We start from the raw sequence: 21,996 nt of genomic DNA on the forward strand, positions 1-21,996 counted from the left end.
GATTCAACAGCAGCACAACCTGTCACTGCCCGATTTGTTTATCTGCCTGGTCCTGTCAACCCATGCGCGAGTGCGTCTACATCCGGTCGGCTATGGAGGTAGATTTGTGTCTCTATATAAAATGTTTCTCTTCACAATTAAAAAAAAAAACAAAAACATTTCAATCAATAATAAATATTTTCAGTCAAAGAAAAAAGTGTTCAAATGCAAAAAAAAAAAAAAAAAAAAAGAAGAAAATTGAGACCCAAATAATTGCATTGAACACTTTTTTTATTTTTATTTATTTATTTTTTTTAATTGAAAATGTTTTTGGTTTTTTTTTTTAAAGCCTTTTTTATATTTGTGCCAAATTATGGGTAGTTCATTTGTGTCTTTATTGTTCAATAAATCAAAGAAAAAAAGTGTTCAATTGCAATTACAGTACTTGGATCTCAAATATATATATATATATATATATATATATATATATACACACACTTTTAATATTATTGACTAATAAAGACACAAATCCACCTTCATAGTCGGCCTGTTTTAGGTTTGGTTTAATAATAAGAATATTATTAGAATATAAAGTTGTTTTGCACAACCTTATTTGAATTTTGGCTATTTATATTAATTAATGCATATATATATATATATAAAGTAAAAACTAAGCCATATTTGTCACTTTCGACTATATGAGTGAAAATAGTATTTAAAAATAATTACTTTTTGCATTCAAAACCTGTTGCCAAGATTTTCCAAATTAGTGGAAATTGCATGTTTTGAGTGAATTCCGATTTATTTTGGTTTTAATTTTATTTTCTGTTTGATTTTTGATTGTTATTGTTGTGTATTATGTTTTGATCGGTTTTTATTGATGCCAATATTTTAAAAAAAAACAACAAAAAAAAACAATGTAATATATTTATCTTTTTTTACTACTTTATTTACATCAAATACATTAATTCATAATACTGCCAATTTCAAGCTCTGGCGTTTGTGTTAGCCTGCAGATATGGATTTAAGTGTCTGGTTGGATAAAATAAAATGTAATACAAATTGACTCGTTTTTATCAGTATATTATTATTACTTTAGTATCTCAGTATTTAAGTAAAGTATTATTTCGTTGCTGCTGGTACACACACGAATCCATCTTGACAAGCATGCTATTTGGTATTTTTAAATTACAGACAGAGGACACAGATAAAATGTTTCTTTTAATATTGTATTTACTGGCTCAAAACCTGTTTTACAAGCATTTATTTCAGAATTAAAATACTACATGACTTCATCAAGTGCTCAGAAAATAACAAAGCTTTAAAGACTGTTCAAAAAATACATAAACATATATTCAATGTGATGCAGGGTGGGTACACAAATCAGGACATGAAGCATTTACGCCCTCAGGGAGGAGCTGTTACCCTACAACGCTGATCTTATGGTGGTTTTTCGTTTTTTAATTATTAATTTAAAACACCACACAGTTGTAGATGTACATATGTACTATTAAAATATTAAAAACAAAACGTCATATGGTCGTTTGAATTCTAATATCACATCCGAAGATTACGGAAGCATTACTCGAAATAAGAAAAGCAGTGGGTTTGGGGAATAATGAGAAGGAGTGGCGCTACTGGAAAGAAGACAAATACTATAAATAAATACAAAGGCAAAAGATAACATTAAAATAATAATAAATGTAAATTACTGATATAGAAACAAGAAAATTAGTTAATCTTGATTGTTACCAAGGTACTGATAAAATAAGGTCATCAATTTCACAATTCATATATACTGTGTAGGTAAGTTTACGAGAGGTTTTTAGATAATCCAAAATGAAAACACATTACATGGAATATAAAGGTGAATAAAACATTTCCTTAGGTTAAAACAGTGCTGCTGACATCAAAGTGGCTGTTGCACAAAAACCATTACACTCAATAAATATAGTACAAATCCTGAAGTGCTTCATATTTCCCAGTAATCTTCTACCATTATGTTACCTGGAAAATATACATTTTAGATTAAAAATATTTTTTCGCATGGATCAATATTTATTTTCTTGTATAGGAGAGGAGGGGTCATGTGTCAGAGCAGAAAAGGAAGATCAGCGGTATCACTGGTCCCAGAAGAAGACTCAGTGGACTCGGGGTCAGTGTCAAGCCGTGAGACCTCCCTGAAATAACACAGTGAGAGTCAGACAATCAATAATAGTAGCCATTTCCCAATATTTTGAGTGTACACTATGACTGGAGCCTGCAATTTTATTTCAAATGATTAATTCTGTTATTATGCATTACTGTGAGATGTTTATTGAGTTATTTAAGTGGATTTATCAGAAATTTCAAATGTATTTTTATTTCATTTTTGAATAATTTAATAAATGTGTTGATTTGATTTCTCTAGCCAGCCCACTTATACAGCATTATTGGACATGAATAATGCTGTATAACTGAGTTTGACACTGCTTTACAGGATTAAGTGTGTAGAGAAAATAAATAAATGGAGGTCAGTCAGTCATTTCTCTGCCAGAGCACTTCTCTTTATATAGGACCAGGGTTCCCGCGGATCCTTAAAAAGTCTTAAAAGGCATTAGAATAATGAATCTAAAAAAGTAAGGCTTTAATTGTCATTAAAATGTCTTAAATCAATGTTTCAAAAGTCTTAAAATTTAACATATAATAAGCATGGTTTTATGGTTGTAATTAGACTCACATTTTAAAATAAGTGGTAACATTTGTTTAAAAAAAAAAAAGAATAAACAACATGGGAAAATGTAAATTTAATGAAAACTGCCTGTCCAACAAATATTTTTATAATGGTTTTTATTTTTTGTATTTTTGTTGTTTTATAGATATTTGGCTATTTTTGTAGTCATCTTGTGATTTTGGAGTGATTGAAAAAAATCTTGTGTGTATTTTACTGTCATTTTGTATATTTTTGCGTGTATACTTTGGGGGCTTCCATTTGCACGTCTGCACTAGACACTAGAAAACAATTACCATAATTCTATGTGATTGGGTTAAGGTAATTATGTTTACTGTGAAGTTGGTCTTAAATTTAAATTCATATGGCAATAAAAAGCCTTGAATTGAATTTGACTAAAGCTGTAAGAACCCTGAGGACTGTTGACTTACTGACAGTTCACAGAAGCAGAACTTCAGCCATCAGGCTCCTCCTTTTAGACCACGTTCATATTTTCAGTCAATGAAAAACTGCCACTCCCTAGCCCTAAGGTTATGCTGCAATAGGTTTAAGGCTACTGGAAGCTTCTGATTGTTTAAAAATCCTTTACTCTGACCACGACCACTTCTTCTGTGCTCCACTTTAGTGGGAAAGACATTCCTCCCATTATTATTTTTGCTCAAAAGCTTTTTTCTTTTTTTAATAAAGTGGAGACGCTTTGTAACATGAGATTATGTAGTTGTATTTGGTGTTATATGACAAATTCAATGAATGGAAAAGCCTTCCCCCATACCTATAACCCTTACCTCTAAAGTTTACATTTTTATCCTCCCAGGGAGTCAGAACCATTGCTAGAGCCGTCTTCTCCACATCTGTCAGAGCAGCAAACTGCTCATCAGTTACCGCTGCAGCCTGTTCATATGAGAACATGCTGATCTTCTGCTGGTCAAACACCACCTTGATGATGAGAAAAAATTATATGGTAGCCATAAAAGGTCAGATACTGATAAATCATTTTCATATGAATTCATTCTTAAAAAAAATAAAAAAAATACATGTATATAAAAGTATATATCCTCATACAAGAATGAGGAATGAAGTAATTTCTCACAGAAAACTTGGCAGGTGAAATCACAGAAATAGCCGCAGGTGGGATTCCTTCAATTTGTTCTTTCACTAGAGCAGACATAGCCATGTCTGGGAGGCCAGCTGTAAGCCGTGCAAAGTAAGTGAAACAATAAAAGGAAGGGTTAGAAGATACATTCCCATAAATAATTACAAATAAAATAAAATCATTTTAAATAAATTAAATAGATAATAGAAAATTATCTTTAAGCCTTGTATAAAAAAAAAAAAAAAAAAAAAAAACAGCAATGGTAACACTTTACAATAACGTAAGTTAAGGCATTATTACACATTAATCACCTGTTTAATAATGTTATAATAATCATTATAATGTATTAACTAACATACCAGTTAATGCATTAGAAAGCAGTTAATTGATGCTTAGTCATTTAAAAATGACTAAGCATTAATAAATAGTATATAATGTTCTTAGCTATCCTTATATAACATTCATTAACAGTTAAATAATATTTAATTGACAGTTTAATAATATTAATATAATAATAATAATAATTAGTATAATGCATCACTGTAACCTCACAGCTTGATTGTTGTAAATATCTGTATCATATTTGTATAATTTTTGTAAATATCTGTCATATTTGTATATAATTAGTATTATTATTATTGTTATCTTACTTTATTTTTTACTACTGTAATGTGTGTGTATCTGATCCTTATTTTAACAATCTTTTACTTAAACACTTATTTAACGTTTATTCTTTCTTTCGTCTTTGTTAAACGTTTTATTATTTTATTTGTGATTTTTTTTTTCTTAAGTGGCTGTAACAAAAGCAATATCCCCCTGGGATTATTAAAGAATTCTCATTCTGATTCTGATTAATCGTTATAATGTAATAGCTATGATTAACTCCATAAGGATAGCTAATTACATTATATAACATTTATTAATGCATAGTAATGTTTGAATTACTAAGCATCAATTAACTGCTTATTAATGCATTAACCGGTAAATTAGTTAATACATTATAATGATTATTATAACATTGTTAATCTGTTAATCAATACTTAATAATGCCTTAGCCAAAGTTAATTAGGGACCCTTATTGTGAAATCATTTGGTCAACACATGAAATGCTCAATACCTGCCAGCACTCCAATCTCAATGAAAACATCGGTTCCCCAAGAACTCATGGATTGGAAAGCAAAAGCATGTGCTAGCAGCTCCACCAGAGCCACCAGTTGATCATGTGAGCAGGACAGCTTCAGCTGACCCAGCCACAGCACCGCCTTGCTGCAGCCACCAGGGGAGATAGAGAACAGGCTTTGGTGCAGAAGAAGAAGAGCTTCTCCTTTTTCACAAATATAAATGTGCTTATTTTTATTACCTGAGCTCAATAGGGTTGAAGGCTTTGATCTGCGTGGTGTTTGCTCCACACACGATGTATCCCAGTGACACCAGTGTGCTTGAGTCGAGCTGGCTCGGACTCTGGCCCGTAGATTTTAGCACAGAGGCAAACAGGGCCGCCAGCTACGAGTTAAATGATGAAAAAATTACTATTTGGTAATGGAGCGTCTCACAAAAAACAACAGCAGACAAATGTATTTGTCCCAATTGTTATGTTTACTTTTCTAACGCTGATATACGAAGAGGTTTAAACTATTACAAACAACTCTAATATTATTCGTAGATGCTTATATGTTAGCATGAGAAGAAAATACCCCACCATTTGGTGCGGAAGCATATTGCATTCACTAAGGGGGGGAAAAAACTGTTTTTCTGAATATTTTTTTTTTGGTTTGTTTTTTAGGCTTTTTTTTGTTTTTGTTTAACCTGGTTCTGCTGGAGATCTCTTCCTATAAAAAAGAGGGAGTTTTTTATTCCCACTGTCGCTGAATGCTTGTTCATGTGGATCTTGTTGGGTTCTTTCTTTCTTACTATGGACTCTACTCTCTTTTTTGTTAAGCGCTTTGAGATGACTTTGTTGTAATTTGCGCTATATGAATAAAGTTGAATTGAATTGAATCTTTTTTGGACACATATTTGGGAGTAATTATCTTCTGTTTTTCAGACTAATTTAGTGACATTTCTCCAGGATCAGTTGGAGAGATATGGCATGTTCCATGGATATAAAATGATGCATTTGAAGTGCATTCAGGCTGGCTCAGTGGTCACTCAAGATACGATCAGGAGACTGCTGAAAATACTGGATCCACAAGGTGTGCAGCTGAGGCGGAATGGGTAGATAGGTGAAGCGTGCGGCAAGGGGTCACCATAGAATGGATTTCCAAGTATCTCGATAATTCAGAAAAAACATTTAATGAAAAAATGAAAAAATTACTCCAAAAAACAAAACAAAAAAGGAAATTATTCAGTAAAAACTAATTTTTTTTTTTTCAAGTGAATGCAATACGCTTCCATAATTTGGTCATCTTTACAGAACTGTAAAATGATTACATCAGACAGCAATTGGTGTTAGTTTGATAGTCTACTGTATTAATGTAGAAATGTAGATGATGTTTTGGTTCTAGATGCTACCTGTCGGCTGTTCCAGCTGCTAACTGCACCCAAAGCAGCGATGCTCCTCCTCCCAGTCAAGCTGAGGCTGCGTAGTTCTTCTGGGGTCAACTCTGTCGCTATTCTACCCAGCTGAGAGATCACAGAGTCAGGGAAGGACGAGACGGGGCCGTGGATCTTTGTACACAAAGACATCACAGGGGACATTACATAGAAAAATGACTTCATTGAGAATAGTCATATTTTACATATTCATATGAGTGGTAGTTTAACAAATCACAGAAGACTCAAACCTCTTTGAGTTTCCTCAGCACCTCCACTCGTTGGTAGGTTTCAAGGAAAGGGTCATTACCCATCAGCTCCAAACAGTTGTAGAAAGCTGACGTGGCCATGCTGTACAGGCTGCTGGAGGTCCAGGCAGAGGGAGCTGTGGTGTGCAGGATCTCACAAGTGGGAATTATTGGAGGAGCTGGAAGGGAGTGCAGAACAAAATCTAACGATAGGTGATTGATTTAAAATGGAATACAAATATATTACAGAATGTATTTTCTGTGTCTCAGAGTGGCAACAATGGCTATATTGTAGGCAGGGTAATTGCTAATTAATTACAATTATGGCGTAATTAGTGAGGATGCAGGAGGCATCCTCACATTTTCAAACCCATTTCAACTTTTTTCAAGCTTATTGCTATTTTTCAGCTGATGCTAGGTTAGTGCTAATGTTATTGCTAGGCTAATGATATTGCTAGGCTATTGCTCATGCAAGAGTAATGCTAATGCTAGGCTAGTGCTATTGCTAATGCTAGGCTAACGCAAATGCTAGGCTAACGCAAATGCTAGGCTCATGCTAACATTAAGCTAAAACTTAAAACACAGCTTAATAGTAAGTACTGTAATTACACGCTAAGAATGTCAAAGTCCTGTTATTACTGTTGTTTCAAATGGGGATTATTTAAAAATAAACTTAATTCATATCATACTTCAACTGTTATCAAAAATCACAAGTAGCCAATCATCCAACCTTTCAAGTTTTGGAAAATTTTGACTTTTAAGTTAATCAACTAAAAAAAAGTGATTTTGAGTTCTGGAAACTTATTCGTGTTTACAGTGTCGGTAAATGTGAATGCTGTGCTGCTTTGGACAAAATCTAAATAAGTTTAAAACACGTGTTAACAATAAATGTAATCTTGTTAATGAGATCAATAAACTGGAAATATACAGTAAATTTCCTTATGGTTGCTCACTGCTCACCTGAAAGAGGGAAAATTTTGAGGAAGCCTAGAAAGAACTGGAGCACAAACTGCTGCTTTTCAAAAAGGGCTTGTCTCTCCCTTTGATCCAAACAATGAGTCCCCACATCTGTCAGTTCCCACTGACGCTGGCTCATAAACACCTTCTCTATACGGCCCACAGTCATCAATGCCTGTGGGGACACAAACAACCACACACACACACACACACACACACACGTACGCGCTGGTTTACAGGAATAGAGACGTACATCAACACCTGATCCTGACACCTTCTGGAGATCTGACACTCCGGGGATTTGTTTACAGCCTTTGTTAACCTAAGCTGTTGTGGAGATCAAGTTCCAATCAAAAGGTTGCACTACAAAATTCAAGACTTTGACTCAACCTGTGACTCGAACATGTTTTTCAATCCATATAGTTGATTGCTCAGTTTGAGAAGTCATCAGCCGTCATAAACTCACCGGTGAAATCCTCTGCAGTTCACTTTTCGGCAAGAAGAAGAGGAGCCGATTCATTTGACTCAGAGTGGATTGGTTCCAGGTTTTCACTGAGCTGTGAGTAAATACAACAAGTTTGTCACCTTTTCATATTTGAGTTATTTACTTTATTGTACATTTATTAATAATATTTATTAGATAAGAGACAATATACACACACATTGGGGATTATTTGAGGTCTGAGGTCCATTGTTAAGATAAAGGAGACACAAGTAGAGAATGTTACCAGCTTCACATTACTTGGCCATGCCATATCAAATGTGGAAGGTTGTTCTGCATTTACTTGCTTCATCTCATAAGAAATGGAATGAAACGGATCGCCGGATAAAGCTGTCCACCCTGGTAAAGTTTCTAACGGCGTGTGTGCGCAGCCGTCTTACGTACGTACAGTACCCAAGCCTGTCATCTTAACCCCTCACAGCTGGCAAAATTGGACTCCACATGGATTAATTTTCTTGGAAAACTTGTCTGAAATGGGTTCGAATGTGTCAATGCACCACCAAGACAAAGTGATAAAACACCACCGTCAGAAGAAGACAACGTAGAGTGGCAATCTCGACATACTTCGCCTCATCCACTCTACAACTATCCGTAACTTCTGTCTTGTCTAACACCTTAAGTACATTGCTCATATAACTACACCTCCTAACTCAGCCCTGCAAAAACAAATTCTGTTCCGTTCTAATAATAAACTGTATACCCCTGACATATGGAAAAACTATGATAAACTTACAGGCCTTTCTTCTATTCAATTGCAACAGGAAATGCAAGATAAGTAAAGGTTCCTGCCTCTGGTGGAGCGAATCCTTGGCACCCAACCCACTGAAGCAGTAGAAGGGGAAAATTGTTGATGATGATTGATACTTGTACAAGAGACTGAATGGCTTTTCCACCCAGTCTCACTCCAAAGTATGTAATAACTACACTTGTCCACTGCTTGATGCTATTACACACTTTGGAGTGAAACTGGGTTACTCATGTGGACATTGCCAATAACTCCATAAAATACAGCTGACCGTTATTTCCCGACAATCTTCAGGAAAAGGAAAAGAGCTTTTCCAGGGTTTGGTTGCCAGAACAAAGATCTACCCCTTGATCGGAGGTTCAGGTATTATCCACACCATCTACTCCATTTTGCAAGGTTAGCCATAAACAAATCCATATCCTTGGATACTGATGGTGGTTTTCTTCTGCTCATAGCCCTCAACCACAGATACATTTTTCATAGAAGTTACATTTTTACATTGGCATCTTTAGTCCCCATTGCAGCAGATTATCATGAATATATTTATATATAAACAGACAGAAGACATTACCCAAAGACTGCTTCTTCTTGCAAGATTCGAGCCATAACTTCCATTTTAGTGCTGCTGTAGCAGAGGTCGCTGAGAAAATCCAGATTTCCTATGAAGAAGCTACGATCCACTTGGATGAAGACTTCATCACCCACAAACGATGCCATAACGCCCAGTGAGCGAAACTCCTCCTCAGTGAAGACTCCGACGTACATGCCCTGGAGAGAGTCCCAACAAAACGACTCAAACTTTATACAACCAGAGAGCTACAGGTGAGATAACCTAACCATCAGCACTCATGGAAAAAAGAGAAAGACCATGTTGATGGGTCAACGACACTCCTGAGAATACGTAATTCACAATTTCTGTCATGTCATTTGTTTTGGGTTATTCTTTCTTAGTTTTAAATCTTTTAATTTGGAGTTTACCTCCTCTAGTATCATGTACACTTCCTAATGTCTTGATGTTTTTGTAAGATCAGAAGATATTTTTCTTGCAAGTCATGATTTAAAACACACTCCAAATTACTTTCTTTTTGATATATGACATGAAACATTTAACTTCCATTGGAAAAACTGGGAACATTCTTGTTTCTTGACACTTTTGAAAAATATGTTATTATTATTATTATACTTTATTTCATTTTATTTTTTTATTTTGTGTCTTTTCTAAGAGACCTTTAAATCTATCTGTACTCACCATTCTCTGAACTATTTTGTCCACCAGCAGCTCCTGCTTTGTTCGAGGCATTAGGAGGAAAAAGCGGGGGTCCTCAACAATCATTCTCCTCAGGATGTCCATCATAGGGAATTTCTTAATCATGCTTATTCTGCAGGTGATGAAATTGTGTTTGAGAAATTTAGAAAGCACATCATTCTTAACTTGGTTATAAAGTAATAAAACAGTAATAAGATACAAAATAACAAAAAAATGACCAACACTAACACAAATTAGCTTCTCACTAAATCACAACACTATTGCAGACTACTGTTTTCAAGCCAAAAATAAAACAATAACTGTCTTAATATTGTAGACTTTTGATATCACTGGATTTTTTTAATAAGCTGTAGCTGAAATGATGATTTCTCTTGAAAGTTTTATTCATCCTGACAAATACTTACGGCATTGACAGAGCAATCTCAGCTCCAAGATCTTCAAGCAGTTCAGAGAAAAACTCAAATTTGTAGAGCTCCTCGATCAGACACTTTTTCTGCCGTGAAAGCCCAAAAAAACAGTTACAGATAGAAATATAATGTAACAGCGCATAGAGTTTTGGATTAAATCATTGGTACTCTTGTACCAGTGAGGTGTGAAGAGGACGAGGCTGTTGCCGTAGGACGGTTAGGATGCTTCTCACTGAAGAAGGTGATGGAGAAGCTCTGAGAATTTCCTGTAAGACCCTGCAGCTGACACCCTGTCCCAGTGTACCCAGACTCCTACTCACACAATGAACTGAATTTGAAAAAGTCAATGTGGCTAATCTGCAAAGTTGCTAAGATTGATACTTACAAGAAATGTTTCTTCATGAGGGTTGGGTTGTTTTCATGCATTTCGTTGAATATTGCTTTAGCCTGAAGAACATATAACAGAGGATTACTGACGATTGTTGTTCAGGTGTGACATTTAGTTTCCATACTCCTTTCCTTTTCTAATTTTGATGATCAAATCTAGGTGCAATATGATCACAGCATGCGCACAAATGGTTGGTATTCAAAGGCCTTAGACATGACGACATCTTTGCTTTTGTCTCGTCTTTTAATAATTTAGCAGTTAATTGTCAAAAACCCAGTCAAAGAAAGGGGAGGAAGCATAATTAATCACAGGAAGGGATTGCAATCAGGAGTCACAAGTGCTGTACATTTTAATCTACTTATAATTTAGCATTTTCAGGTTTGAAGCTTTTTATTTCACAACACAATAAAAGGTGTGATGTGTGTTACCTGCTGTGTGGTCCAGGAGTTTATGGAAAGGTTGAATCCTTCTCTCACAAGCACATTAGTTCTGGACTTGACGCTGAGCAGTGGTGTGCAAGAGAGTAAAGGCTCCACATCGTTCAACCAATCGACCACGGCTGGGAATCCCTAATGAGAAGAAAGGAATAACAAAAGTACACTGTCAAATTGTTTCATTAAAGGCAATGTCTTAAGGTAATGATTTTGAAATGTAGATAAATTCTATTCTGGTCTTGTGTTTTGTACCCATAGTTTTGTAGCAATTGCATTGGCCTGTGGTGGGCTGAAGCCTTTGGTTTTTGGATTGCAGAGGTCTGTGTTTTGGTTGACAGCTGTCAGGGAAGACCGCAGCCTATCAGAGGTCAGAGCCAGCAACGACTCTGTGCTCACACCTCTGAGGAGGGAACCGAGCTCCAGCAGCATGTTAGAGGTCAGCTGAGCAGGAGAGAGTGAGGTGAACAGGTCAGGATGGGAAAAAGTCAACAAAAACTAAACCATCACTGTGGTGTGTTGGCAAAAACACTCACTGTGTTACTCGAAGACAGCTTGTCAACAATTACCCTGGACTGGAAAACAGAAATAAAAAAATATATGTTTACAATGGTATAACAGGCTTTTTTAATACTGTCACATGAATTCATCCTGAGACACCGTATTTGAAAAATATCTTTACCTGTCCGGGACTGAAGTTGGTTGAGCTGATATTGGGGAGGAGATTACGGAGCTGAGACACTGTGAGCTTCTGCAGAAAAGTCACACCTAGGGATGGCAAAAGGGGGACAAGCTCTGCCAGTCTGTGTGCAGAGAGTGAGGATGGGTTCTGTAGGTCCATGCTGTTCAGTAACAAAGTGGAAACCTACACCAAAGATCCAAAATAAACGCAAAGTTATATGTATGATATCTAATCTAATCTATTATTTGCTTCAAAGAATAAAATAAGGATTTTACTTTATACCAATTGGCTTGGCAGGTCGATTCCTTGACGTGTGCAGTTCATAATGCTGCCCTGAATGACCCCAAAGGCTTCAGTGCTTCTATATGCAAGAAGATCCTCCGGGTCTGCCAAGCATGTGATGTTACCAAGTCTTAACATTATATACAGAAAGGAAGAAAGGAAGGACACATTTCTTAATCACCTATTATTTCAATATTGTTTGCATGATTTTTTTTCAATAAAGACTGAGGATTTTCCCACACGGAGTGATCCTCCAAACCTGGCAAAATCCTCAGCCGTCAGGTTCCTATCGGCGCCAATGAGAGTTCTAGCAATGAATTCCTGCTTTAAGGAAGAGAGGTTGTTTCTCTTCAACACCTCCAAGCCGTCCAACAGCTGAAAGGACCGACAACAAAGCACATGAGAAGAAATACTGTACACACGAGTATTTTAAAAGGTCAGAGTTATGTGATAAAGTCATTTGATGTAATACACATTTCTATCCAATCAAACACCCTAATTTAGTAGAAAATCTTGAACGCGGATCAGTTGATTAATTGGCTACGGATGGTCACAGACTGACATTTTTTTTCCCTTCCAACACAATGAGTGGCCAAATTCACTTGTTTTTACCAACCTTATATCTTCCAGCTTCCAGAGACCCCTGAATCCTTCCCTTGCTGGCCAAGAGGCCCCCATTTCATTGATTGATCACGCTGACAGACATATCCTCTTATTGTTTATAATTCATGATTTCCTATCTTTACTTATTGAACATTAGCCACAGCATATGACTTACATTGGAAACAAAGACAGAACAGCCAGTGTTTTCTTTCGATCAGTGTGTGACAAGCAGCTCGGTGATGCCCTGAGGCTAATGGGACTAAGTCTGAACTTCTCTGGTTTCCCTGCCAGGTGTCGGAGCTCAGAGGTTTGTTACCTGAGCAGCTGAAAAGTGCTGGAAATGCTGAAAGGGCAGGTAGGCGATCAGGTTTCCCGTGTCTCTGATGAGTGAATCATGACCTCCGATGATGTTGGAGGGGGACATTGTTTTGCTGTACCAGAGTCCGTATGCTCGCCGCAGGTCCAGACTCATGCTCTCCAGATTTGTATTAATAGCCTGCAGCCTGGAAATGTGTGAATTAAGTCTGATTTGTAAATGAATAACATATTGAAACAACTCTAACTTTGAAAAATAAATCCATGGTCTCTAAATATTTGTTTCTGTCATAGATTTGTTTGGTGGTTGTGGAGATAATACAAATTGCCATTTTTAAATGTTGATTGAATGTTTTAAAGAAACCCAAACCAAACACCAAACCCAATAACTATTTTGGCTGACTTCTCTTTGTAGCTACATTTTATAGTTCCCAAGGCTGAGCCACAAAGTAAAACAATACATTTTTTTTCAATATAATAAGCTTTTCATTTTTATCCTCTCAGAGTTAAAGGATTGTCGCTTATAATCAAGATATTACAGAAGGATAAAAACTGCTAAGTTAGATGTGATTCATCAAAAAAAATAGGAACACATTCTAACAAATGATCATCTTACTTATGCAGAAATATATTAAATTTCAACCATTAATTTCATGCAGAGTTTTTGGCTCTTTATGTCTTTCTGGGGAAATTGAATAATTCTCCTCTCTTAATCTTGGCTTCACCAAAGATAAAGCCATTTAATGGAGAAATCAATCACTTGTATGAGCTGATAACGAAGCACTTGCAGTAATGACTATTTGATGGCACCACTCACACACTGGGCTGGTTCTGCAGCTGGGGGAGATTGTGGACGTCTGCTGGGCTGGAACTGTTCAGCAGTGGAGCGAGCTCAAGGAATAGTTGATGATCTTTAACCAGGTGGTTCTGCAGCAGCACCGACACCATGGTGGACAGGTACTCATTAGACAACTGTCAAAGAATTAAACACCGTCATCAACACCACCAGTGACAGGGGAAAAAAAGAGGAAGACTATATGCTTTGTTAGTAACAATGCTGCTGTTTACGTGGAGTGTGCCCTTTTTACTGCTGTAGTACTGAAGGATCAGTCTGACGGTGCGAATGTGAGCTGTGAGGAGGACAGGCTTTAAGCTGCTCAGAGGTAAATTAAAATATTCCTAGATGAACAGAAATATTCTAGATTAAATTAGAAATGGAAAACACACACTCACACTTGGTATCAAGATAAATCTTACTTGAATGACTGCCAGTTCATCGCTGGACATGTCTCTTGAAGACTGCAGCAGATTTGTTAGTGCAGTCTGCAGGAGAAACACACAGGTGTTTATAGTAGCATGTAATCTGTGTGTAAGTGGTGTAATCAACTGTAATGTGTTCACTGTGTTGCTACTGATGACAACAGTGTAACAAGAAACCAGCTGTCACCCTACTGAAGCAATGACACTAATGGTAAGTGAGAGAACGAGCCTCTGTATAACTTATGAATGTAACTGTTAAACAATTTGAGTGGATCTAAATAAAATATGACAAAGATTCACAGATTCCAGCTCACTCTGATTTCCTTTATGTGATCAGAGATAGTAAATACACTTCGTTAGCTCTTCCTAATAAAGAGGTTCTCATATGCTCTACGCCATTATGATGGTGAGTTTCAGAATAAAATTAAGGGTGATACTAAAAACCGGAAACATTTCAGAGACTACCTATTATACAAAAATAAGCATACAAATCCAGAAACAACCTGTTTTATCATCATATATTATGTAATTGCTCCTTACCCCAAAGCACTGCAACAGCACACTCTTTTTATTTGCGTCGCTTGTTGTCTTGAAAAAGTCGACCACAGACTTGAGCACGCTCTGTCTTATGGTGTCAGTAACATGCCAAGAGGAGATCTGCACATCCTCCAGGGCCAACAGGATCACCATAGTGGTGCTGACTGCTTTCTCAAACACTGTGGTCACAGACTGAGGCAGCACATTAACCAGTCGGGCCCTCAGACTGTGCACCCAGCAGCGCACCAAGGTCTGCAGGACCATGTTCTGAGTGGTACAGGGTTGGCAGGCTGAGGTGAAGTGGGTGGAGCAGTTCCAGTTGAACTGTTGGATCAGCTTTTGTATGGGACAGATGCTGGGCTTAGTGGTGGTCTGATTGTTAGGGTGGGTGGTGGTGGTGTAGTTGGTGTAGGTGGTGCATATGCTGCTCACCCACATGCTGTATGGCTCCAGAGACAGGGAAGAAAGGAGGCTATCATTAGGACAAACAGATGTGACAAAGTTGGTCTGGTCCCGCTCCCAGCACAGATACAGGAGCTCAATGTCTGGAGGAGAAATCTTCCAGCTATTGTATTGACAATGCTCAGCAGCTATAAATCCCGTCAGACCTCCACCAGGTGATATTCCTGAGGTATGGTTGGCACAGTGCTCTATAAGCCAAGTGTTGTCTTGGTTGGCCAACAGGTTCTGGAGAACGGTTTTGTTGGCACAGACTTTAGAGGTGAAGTTATGGGGGTCCTTTTCAGCGCAGAGAGCTATGTCGGTCATGTCTACGATGATGGGGAGGCCCCACTCTGAGTACTTGCACACCTTGGGCACAGACAAAAATAGTAACATTATAATAAAATAAGGTAACATGAAGGATCCATTCTGCAATAAAGATGACATTCTTTGGTGGGAGCACGGTGTTGTAATGCTACAGAAGTAGACCTGGGGCCTACTTAAAGCCCAAGCTTTAAACCATTGTAAGAATGTCTTAATGACAGCCTGAAAACAATGAATGGCTTACAAAATTAATCGGTTCACGATTGACCGATGGCATATGAACCTATTGTAAACTCAAGACTATGTATTAATATCATACGCGGAGGGGCCCCTAGTGGTCAAAAGTTTCCATTACAGCTTTCCCAATTCTTAATGTAATTTACATAATATATGAATATTTGAAGTGCCAAAAAACACAGTGACCAGGAAATGAAAAATGGCAATAGAAAATTCAAAGCTTCACGAAATAAAAACCAAGTAAAACTGTTTTAAATGTTTTTAATGCTATAATCTACCTTGTTGGACTTTTAAATGCTTTTTAGTCCTCATGTCTCCCTTTATACTATCCTACCTTTTGTCTAACTTAATGATTAACAACTGACACAAAGATTATTCCTCCATGTTAAAGTGTATCTCTCATATTGAGTGTTGTTTCATATATCATGTAGAACATCATAAATAATAACACTGCTTAATTTGAGCTGCTTGATTTTGTCATGAATTTACAACATTAAATGATGTCGATGCATCTTTTTGTAGTCATCATTATCAATTATGTTACTAATTGTTTTTGCATTATTGTTTTTGTTGCACATATTGTGGTTGGCGCGAATTTCAAAACGTTCTGTATATTTAATTCTATTTTTTATCTTTTCTGCCCCCTGGCAAGAATCTCAAACTTCGCCTATGATTAATATATTTTTGATCATGGGATATAGTAAGTTCATTAAAATGTGTTGATAACAGCTCTTCTTTTCCCAGTTTATTTACATTCACAAATACACATTTCTAATACAACTTTTCTTATAGCAAATAGATAATAACTGCAGCCAGAACGTTGATACGATTTGATCAAATGTTGTAGTCACAGTCTGATTAATGCACTCACCTGTGGTAACATGGTTACTTCCTTTATGTCCGTACAGACGGATGTGAGCCATTTGTTCTGAGGATTCTGCAGGAGTTTGTCTAACACAGACGCTTTGCAGCAGACGTTCTCCTGAAAAGCGAGCTGGTCCTTTTGCCAACAAAGGCCAACCACTGAAATGTCCACTTGCACTTCTCCCCACCTGTGATACTCACACCAATTTGTGATGTTTAAGGATGGTGTCGGGGCCGGGGCCGGGGGCTCGTTGTTCTGAATGTTAAAGTTGGTAGTGCAGTGTGATTCAAGCCATCTGAGATCAGGATTGCGCAAGAGACCGTTGAGAAATGTGTTGTTGGTGCACACTTCTCTGTTAAAAGCACTTTGATCATGAAGGATGCACTTCGACAGTTGGTCAGTGGTAATTTGCATCACCTCTGTCCATTCCGAGTATTGACATGACTCCAATTGTAGTAAGTCCTGGCCAGGAAAAGGTGCTGGTGTAGTATTATTGGTGCAATTTGGCAGGAACCTCCAATTGTCAGGGTTGGATGCTAAAAGCATAAAGACTCCGGTATGCTGGCAGAAGAGGTTGGTGAGCTTGAGAGTGTCTACCTTCATACAGAACTCCACCTGGGAGGAGTCCACTGGGGCTCCTATCTGATCCATCCACTGCTCGTAAGTACAGAAGAAGCTCACCAAGGGTGAGGGATCCACAGAGGAGTTATAACAAAATTCGTACAACCAGCTGTTCATGTTGTCCAAGAGCAACTTCTTCAACAACAAGTCATTGTGACAGACCCGCCTCACAAACTCGTCTTGTTCCTTATCGCTGCACCCATACACCAGAGCAGCATCAACTCTGTCATCCTCCAACCAGCTATTATAGTCACAGGCGGGCTGTTGGAGGTTGGAGGCATCTCTGGCTGCTCGATGAAGTGCTTCAGCTTGAGAAGGAGGCTCAAAGGCAAACGTGGAAGTCGGGTAAGACCCTTCATTCAGAATACTGCAGTCAGATGACCTGCTGACAAGCGGCAACACTAGCTGTTGGACAAAATTGCACATGTTGCTCCACACCTTCTGTATCTGGTTGGGGCTAAGGGAACTCAGTCCCTGGCAGAAGTTGATCACAGACGTAGAAGATCCAACTGTTGAGCCTGAGAGGATGTCTGCACACAGTGTGTCATTGAACTTTGCCAGCTTATAGTGCTCACACAGAGCTTCAGGGCTAAAGCCAGTATCCTCCCCTGTTTGTGTATTGCTGCGCTGCAAAGGAACGCTGGCATGATTCAGGCACTCTGACTCCTCATGAACATATGGTGAGTCTTCCTGAGGCAGAGTGACTTGAAGGAGGACATCAAGGAGAGGAACACCAAAGGACCAACTCAGATTGTGTTTCATGCCCCTGATAACATAAAACATGTAAATTATTACAATTTTAACAAAATGTGAACAGATATACACATTACATGTTTATAAGGGTTACTTTAGACAAAGGTGTACCTGAGAATTTCTATGTAGAATTTCAAGTAGTAGTGTTGATTTGTTCTTCACTTTCTGTACTTCTAAGTACATATTCTAACAAATGATCATATTACTTATGCAGAAATATATTAAAACAAATAAAGTGTCATGAAGGCTGTCAATAAATCCCATTTGCTAAATTATGACACCTTTGGAGCTATGTTGGCATTTTTTGGTTAAGGGTTAGGTAGGGTTAAGGTTAAGGTTTGTGGGTGAGGGTAACGGACGACACCTTATTCATGCTATTGACAGGTGTCATGTCATAATAATGACAGTGTAATGTCAGCCTTATGTATTAAACTTCAAATAAAGTGTTACCAAATTAACTGTGTGGTTACCAGATGACTTTATATACATGTTTATTGTTTGATAATATCTAAAAACGTAATTCCAGACTTTCTGAAATAACTTGTAACTCTTCCTATCCAATTTGTTCATCTTGATTTTATTATCACTGGTTTTAAAGAAATGCTTGATATATATTACATCGTTAATAACTGTATGGAACATAGCACTTTATAAATGAACACAATCACACAGGCTTCTATATGGAACGTTTTTTTTTGTTTTGTGCTTTAAAGGAAAATTAGATGTCTGTGTTTAAATGTGTTATTATATTATTCTGTGCAAAAGCTTGTGAGCAACTTATAAAACTAATATAGCTGTTCTGCATTCCAACAATAAAGCCAGTGATACACTCACCACATGATGAGGTGTTTCAGGTCTCCTGCAAAGCAAAGGAAGGAAATTAGGAGTAGACGCCAAATATAGTATCATATTAGCGACTGTTTTACCTTTCGCACAAAATCCGTTCTCATCTAAATGTGGGACTTCAATTCCGAACTGTAGAGCAATCCTAATGTAGTCTACAGGTCCGTCCAGTAACACAGCCATGAACCTCAGGATGTACAGGACCGTTGCATCTGTGAAGCTGCTCACAATATTCAGCACATTTTCTGAAAGAGACAGACTGGGCAGAATGTTTAAAATCATCTGCTGGAAAGTTCCCATAGCTGCAGAGGCAGATTCACCCATCCTGAGGTAGGCTCTGAGGAAGCTGGGGGAGTCTTCATCACTGCTCAGAGAAGAGCACATCTGGGACTTCAGAGAGGATGCATAAAGCAGCAGAGGCTTTCCTAACTCCAGAGACACTGTCTTTGTGAGCTCTGCCTGCAGGCCACAGTCCTGTCGCTCAGACAGAATACACACGAGCATTTTTGGAAGCTCGTCCATGAACTTGTCCTCCAGCAGAGACTGTAACAGGTTGTACAAATTGTTAAGAACAGCGTAGTATGCATTAAGATCGATGTTCCCTGCTGTCGGAGGGAGGCTGAAGCCGCGTTTGTGGTCTTCAGACAAAGAGTGAATCTGATTTATCACTTCCTGAATTTCTTCTTGTATCTTCAAGCTTTCCGAGGGAGATTCTTCCGTCTTTTTTTGGATCAGTCTAGGTTGTGACATCACAAGGTTGACATCACATATGATCCCTGTGGTTAATAAGAAGACATACAAAGTACATGTTTGACTACTTTACTGCATGGGAACCTGAACTAACACTGATAAATTATTTTGTTTCCATTTCTTTGGGTTTATAGCGTAACAATATCCTGTTCATCAATTACCAGATGGTTATACCCTAGTTTACACTTCCACATATCAATAGTATGTAAAATATGTAAGGCACAGACAATATCCAAGCAATAGGTGAGAAATAGCTGTCCCTGCAGGACCCTCACCTAAATACTCTTGATTTTGTGACCAATTTTTATTCAATTCAGGGAATTCTGGTGGAATAATTTTTTGAGAAAATTGTAGGATTTTGGAAAATTTGAGAAATCTTTCACCAACTGAAAAAAAAAAAAAAAAACGACTGCCATTATGTAACATAAGCATGGGAAAACTGTGAAATACCCTGCAAATACTGTGGAGTTTCATTGCATTTCTTTATTTGATGGGGCTGTTGTATCTTCGACTGAAATATTTGGTAATTTTTGACAATGATTCATGTTTTCTCTGTAAATTTTACTTTTTCCCCTAGGTTGAGGATGCTCTAAAGTAGTGATTCCCAATCAGGGGTACACATACCCCAGGATGTACAGGAGAACATTGCAGGGGAAACATTTATGAATCAATTTAATAAATTATATGAAAATGTTCCTTGTTCCTTTTTAGGCTAATTTTTAGACAATTTTACCATAAAGTAACAATAATATTACTCAATAAAATACTGTTCTTTTCTTTATTTTATTAAAACAAGATTCATTTATGCTGTAGGGAGCATTTAAACACTGACATTAAGAGATAATCATTAGTTAGCTATAGTTACAAAGAAGATAATGTTTACTGACAAATGAAATAATCACCTGAAAGTTTTTAGTTTTGTTTTTTAATGCAAGTACAGTTGTGAATTAAGCTTCAGGAAACCATGTTCAAGACAAAGAAAGGTGTTCAGGAGAGCTGGCTGATACACAAATTAAATAATATTTGAAATTATAGAGAGGGTACTTACTATGATGTGAAAAGTTGGTACACATATTTTAAAAAAAATGCAAAGGTGTACACGGGACTAAAAAGGTTGGAAAACACTGCTCTAAAGGGCCGGATTGAGTTTGACACATTTGATCCAAGGCATCTTTATCTTTAGATTAATATCATCCAAACATCAATCCAGTCACAGACATCAAGGACAACTGTTTTGTATCCATCTTCTAAATGCCAATTGATGCTCTGATAATTCTACATTGCAAAGATGTAATCTCCAACCTACCAGTCAGGATGCACAGTGTGTAAACAGCTGGAGTAGACCACATTGTCAGAATCCAGGTCAGGCAGCCACTCCTGAAGACACTGACGGTTGTTAAATGAAGGGCTTCATCCGACTTGATCTTTAGTGTCAAGCTGAGCTGCACCTAAAGGCTTCCTCTCCTCTGTGCCACCCTACACCCAACACCTTACACCCAACACCCGGTCTGAATTCAGGACACAGGTAAGTTGGTAACAGAGGAAAGGTAGGCGAGAAATGAGGGCTGTAAAAGACAGAAGGGATTTTAACAAGAAGGACGTACGCGACTCCGGGTGCTGCATTATTCAGCAGGTGCTGATGAAGTCCTCCACCTGAAACCTGAGTCCATGGTCTTAGGAGACAGGAGACACCAGGGCGGCTGCTGGAGGACTGACAAGACATCTGCTCCACACACACACATGCCCTGAGGGGTCGGTGCTATTCCAACCACACGGTTTGACCTTTAACCTTTATATTCTCCTTAAGTGTGTGGAATAACTGTGATGTATAAATAAGAAGGGTTGGATAAAAACCGTCAAGGCCATGCATGGACTCCTGCATGCTTCAGATTAGACATGGGCAACTAATAGCCAGTAATTTTGTGCCCCCCACGATGCAAATACACAAAATTACATAAAAGACACAGAATGATTGAAAAATACACAATGAAATAACACACACAAAAAAAACTTTCCAACAAACAAATGATAGGAAAATACACAAAATGACATCCAATTGATGGTAAATGACAACAAAATAACAGAAAGATACACAAAACGAGAACAAAAACACAGAATGAAAAAAACGATACACAAAAAACTTTGTACGTTGTTTAAATGTTTAGATTGGTCATTATTCTTAATCTTGTGGCCGTTTTGATGAATGAGATGGAGTCAAGCTTTA

General features: G+C 37.5%; 1 protein-coding gene across 1 annotated transcript; it reads right to left on the bottom strand.

Moving 5' to 3' along the window:
• Nucleotides 1-1,587: 1,587 nt before the first annotated feature.
• strc1 (stereocilin 1) lies at nucleotides 1,588-21,314 on the bottom strand. The gene is made up of 29 exons (XM_028439481.1): nucleotides 21,079-21,314; nucleotides 19,106-19,798; nucleotides 19,014-19,038; nucleotides 16,812-18,192; nucleotides 14,942-15,748; nucleotides 14,399-14,464; nucleotides 14,210-14,320; nucleotides 13,959-14,113; nucleotides 13,143-13,329; nucleotides 12,483-12,598; nucleotides 12,224-12,353; nucleotides 11,942-12,124; nucleotides 11,796-11,834; nucleotides 11,515-11,703; nucleotides 11,257-11,397; nucleotides 10,826-10,887; nucleotides 10,617-10,752; nucleotides 10,438-10,526; nucleotides 10,016-10,145; nucleotides 9,338-9,534; nucleotides 7,986-8,076; nucleotides 7,523-7,694; nucleotides 6,566-6,741; nucleotides 6,294-6,449; nucleotides 5,143-5,285; nucleotides 4,900-5,048; nucleotides 3,780-3,877; nucleotides 3,475-3,625; nucleotides 1,588-2,159 (listed from the first exon to the last, which is right to left on the bottom strand). The coding sequence occupies exons 1-29, from the start codon at nucleotides 21,119-21,121 to the stop codon at nucleotides 2,065-2,067; spliced, it is 6,111 nt and encodes a 2,036-aa protein (XP_028295282.1). The 5' UTR covers nucleotides 21,122-21,314; the 3' UTR covers nucleotides 1,588-2,064.
• Nucleotides 21,315-21,996: the final 682 nt, after the last annotated feature.

Source organism: Gouania willdenowi, chromosome 3 (genome assembly GCF_900634775.1).
Source record: "Gouania willdenowi chromosome 3, fGouWil2.1, whole genome shotgun sequence".
Lineage (NCBI taxonomy): Eukaryota > Metazoa > Chordata > Actinopteri > Blenniiformes > Gobiesocidae > Gouania > Gouania willdenowi.

Bases quoted from the DNA above. Each gene is read 5' to 3' on its own strand.
- strc1 (XM_028439481.1), bottom strand. From the start codon at position 21,121: ATGTGGTCTACTCCAGCTGTTTACACACTGTGCATCCTGACTG. The intron at 14,465-14,941 runs GTAAGGAGCAAT...TTTCTCCTGCAG, and splicing joins TGCTGTTGCAGTGCTTTGGG to ACTGCACTAACAAATCTGCT. The intron at 12,125-12,223 runs GTATAAAGTAAA...TCTTTGGTGTAG, and splicing joins TCGACCTGCCAAGCCAATTG to GTTTCCACTTTGTTACTGAA.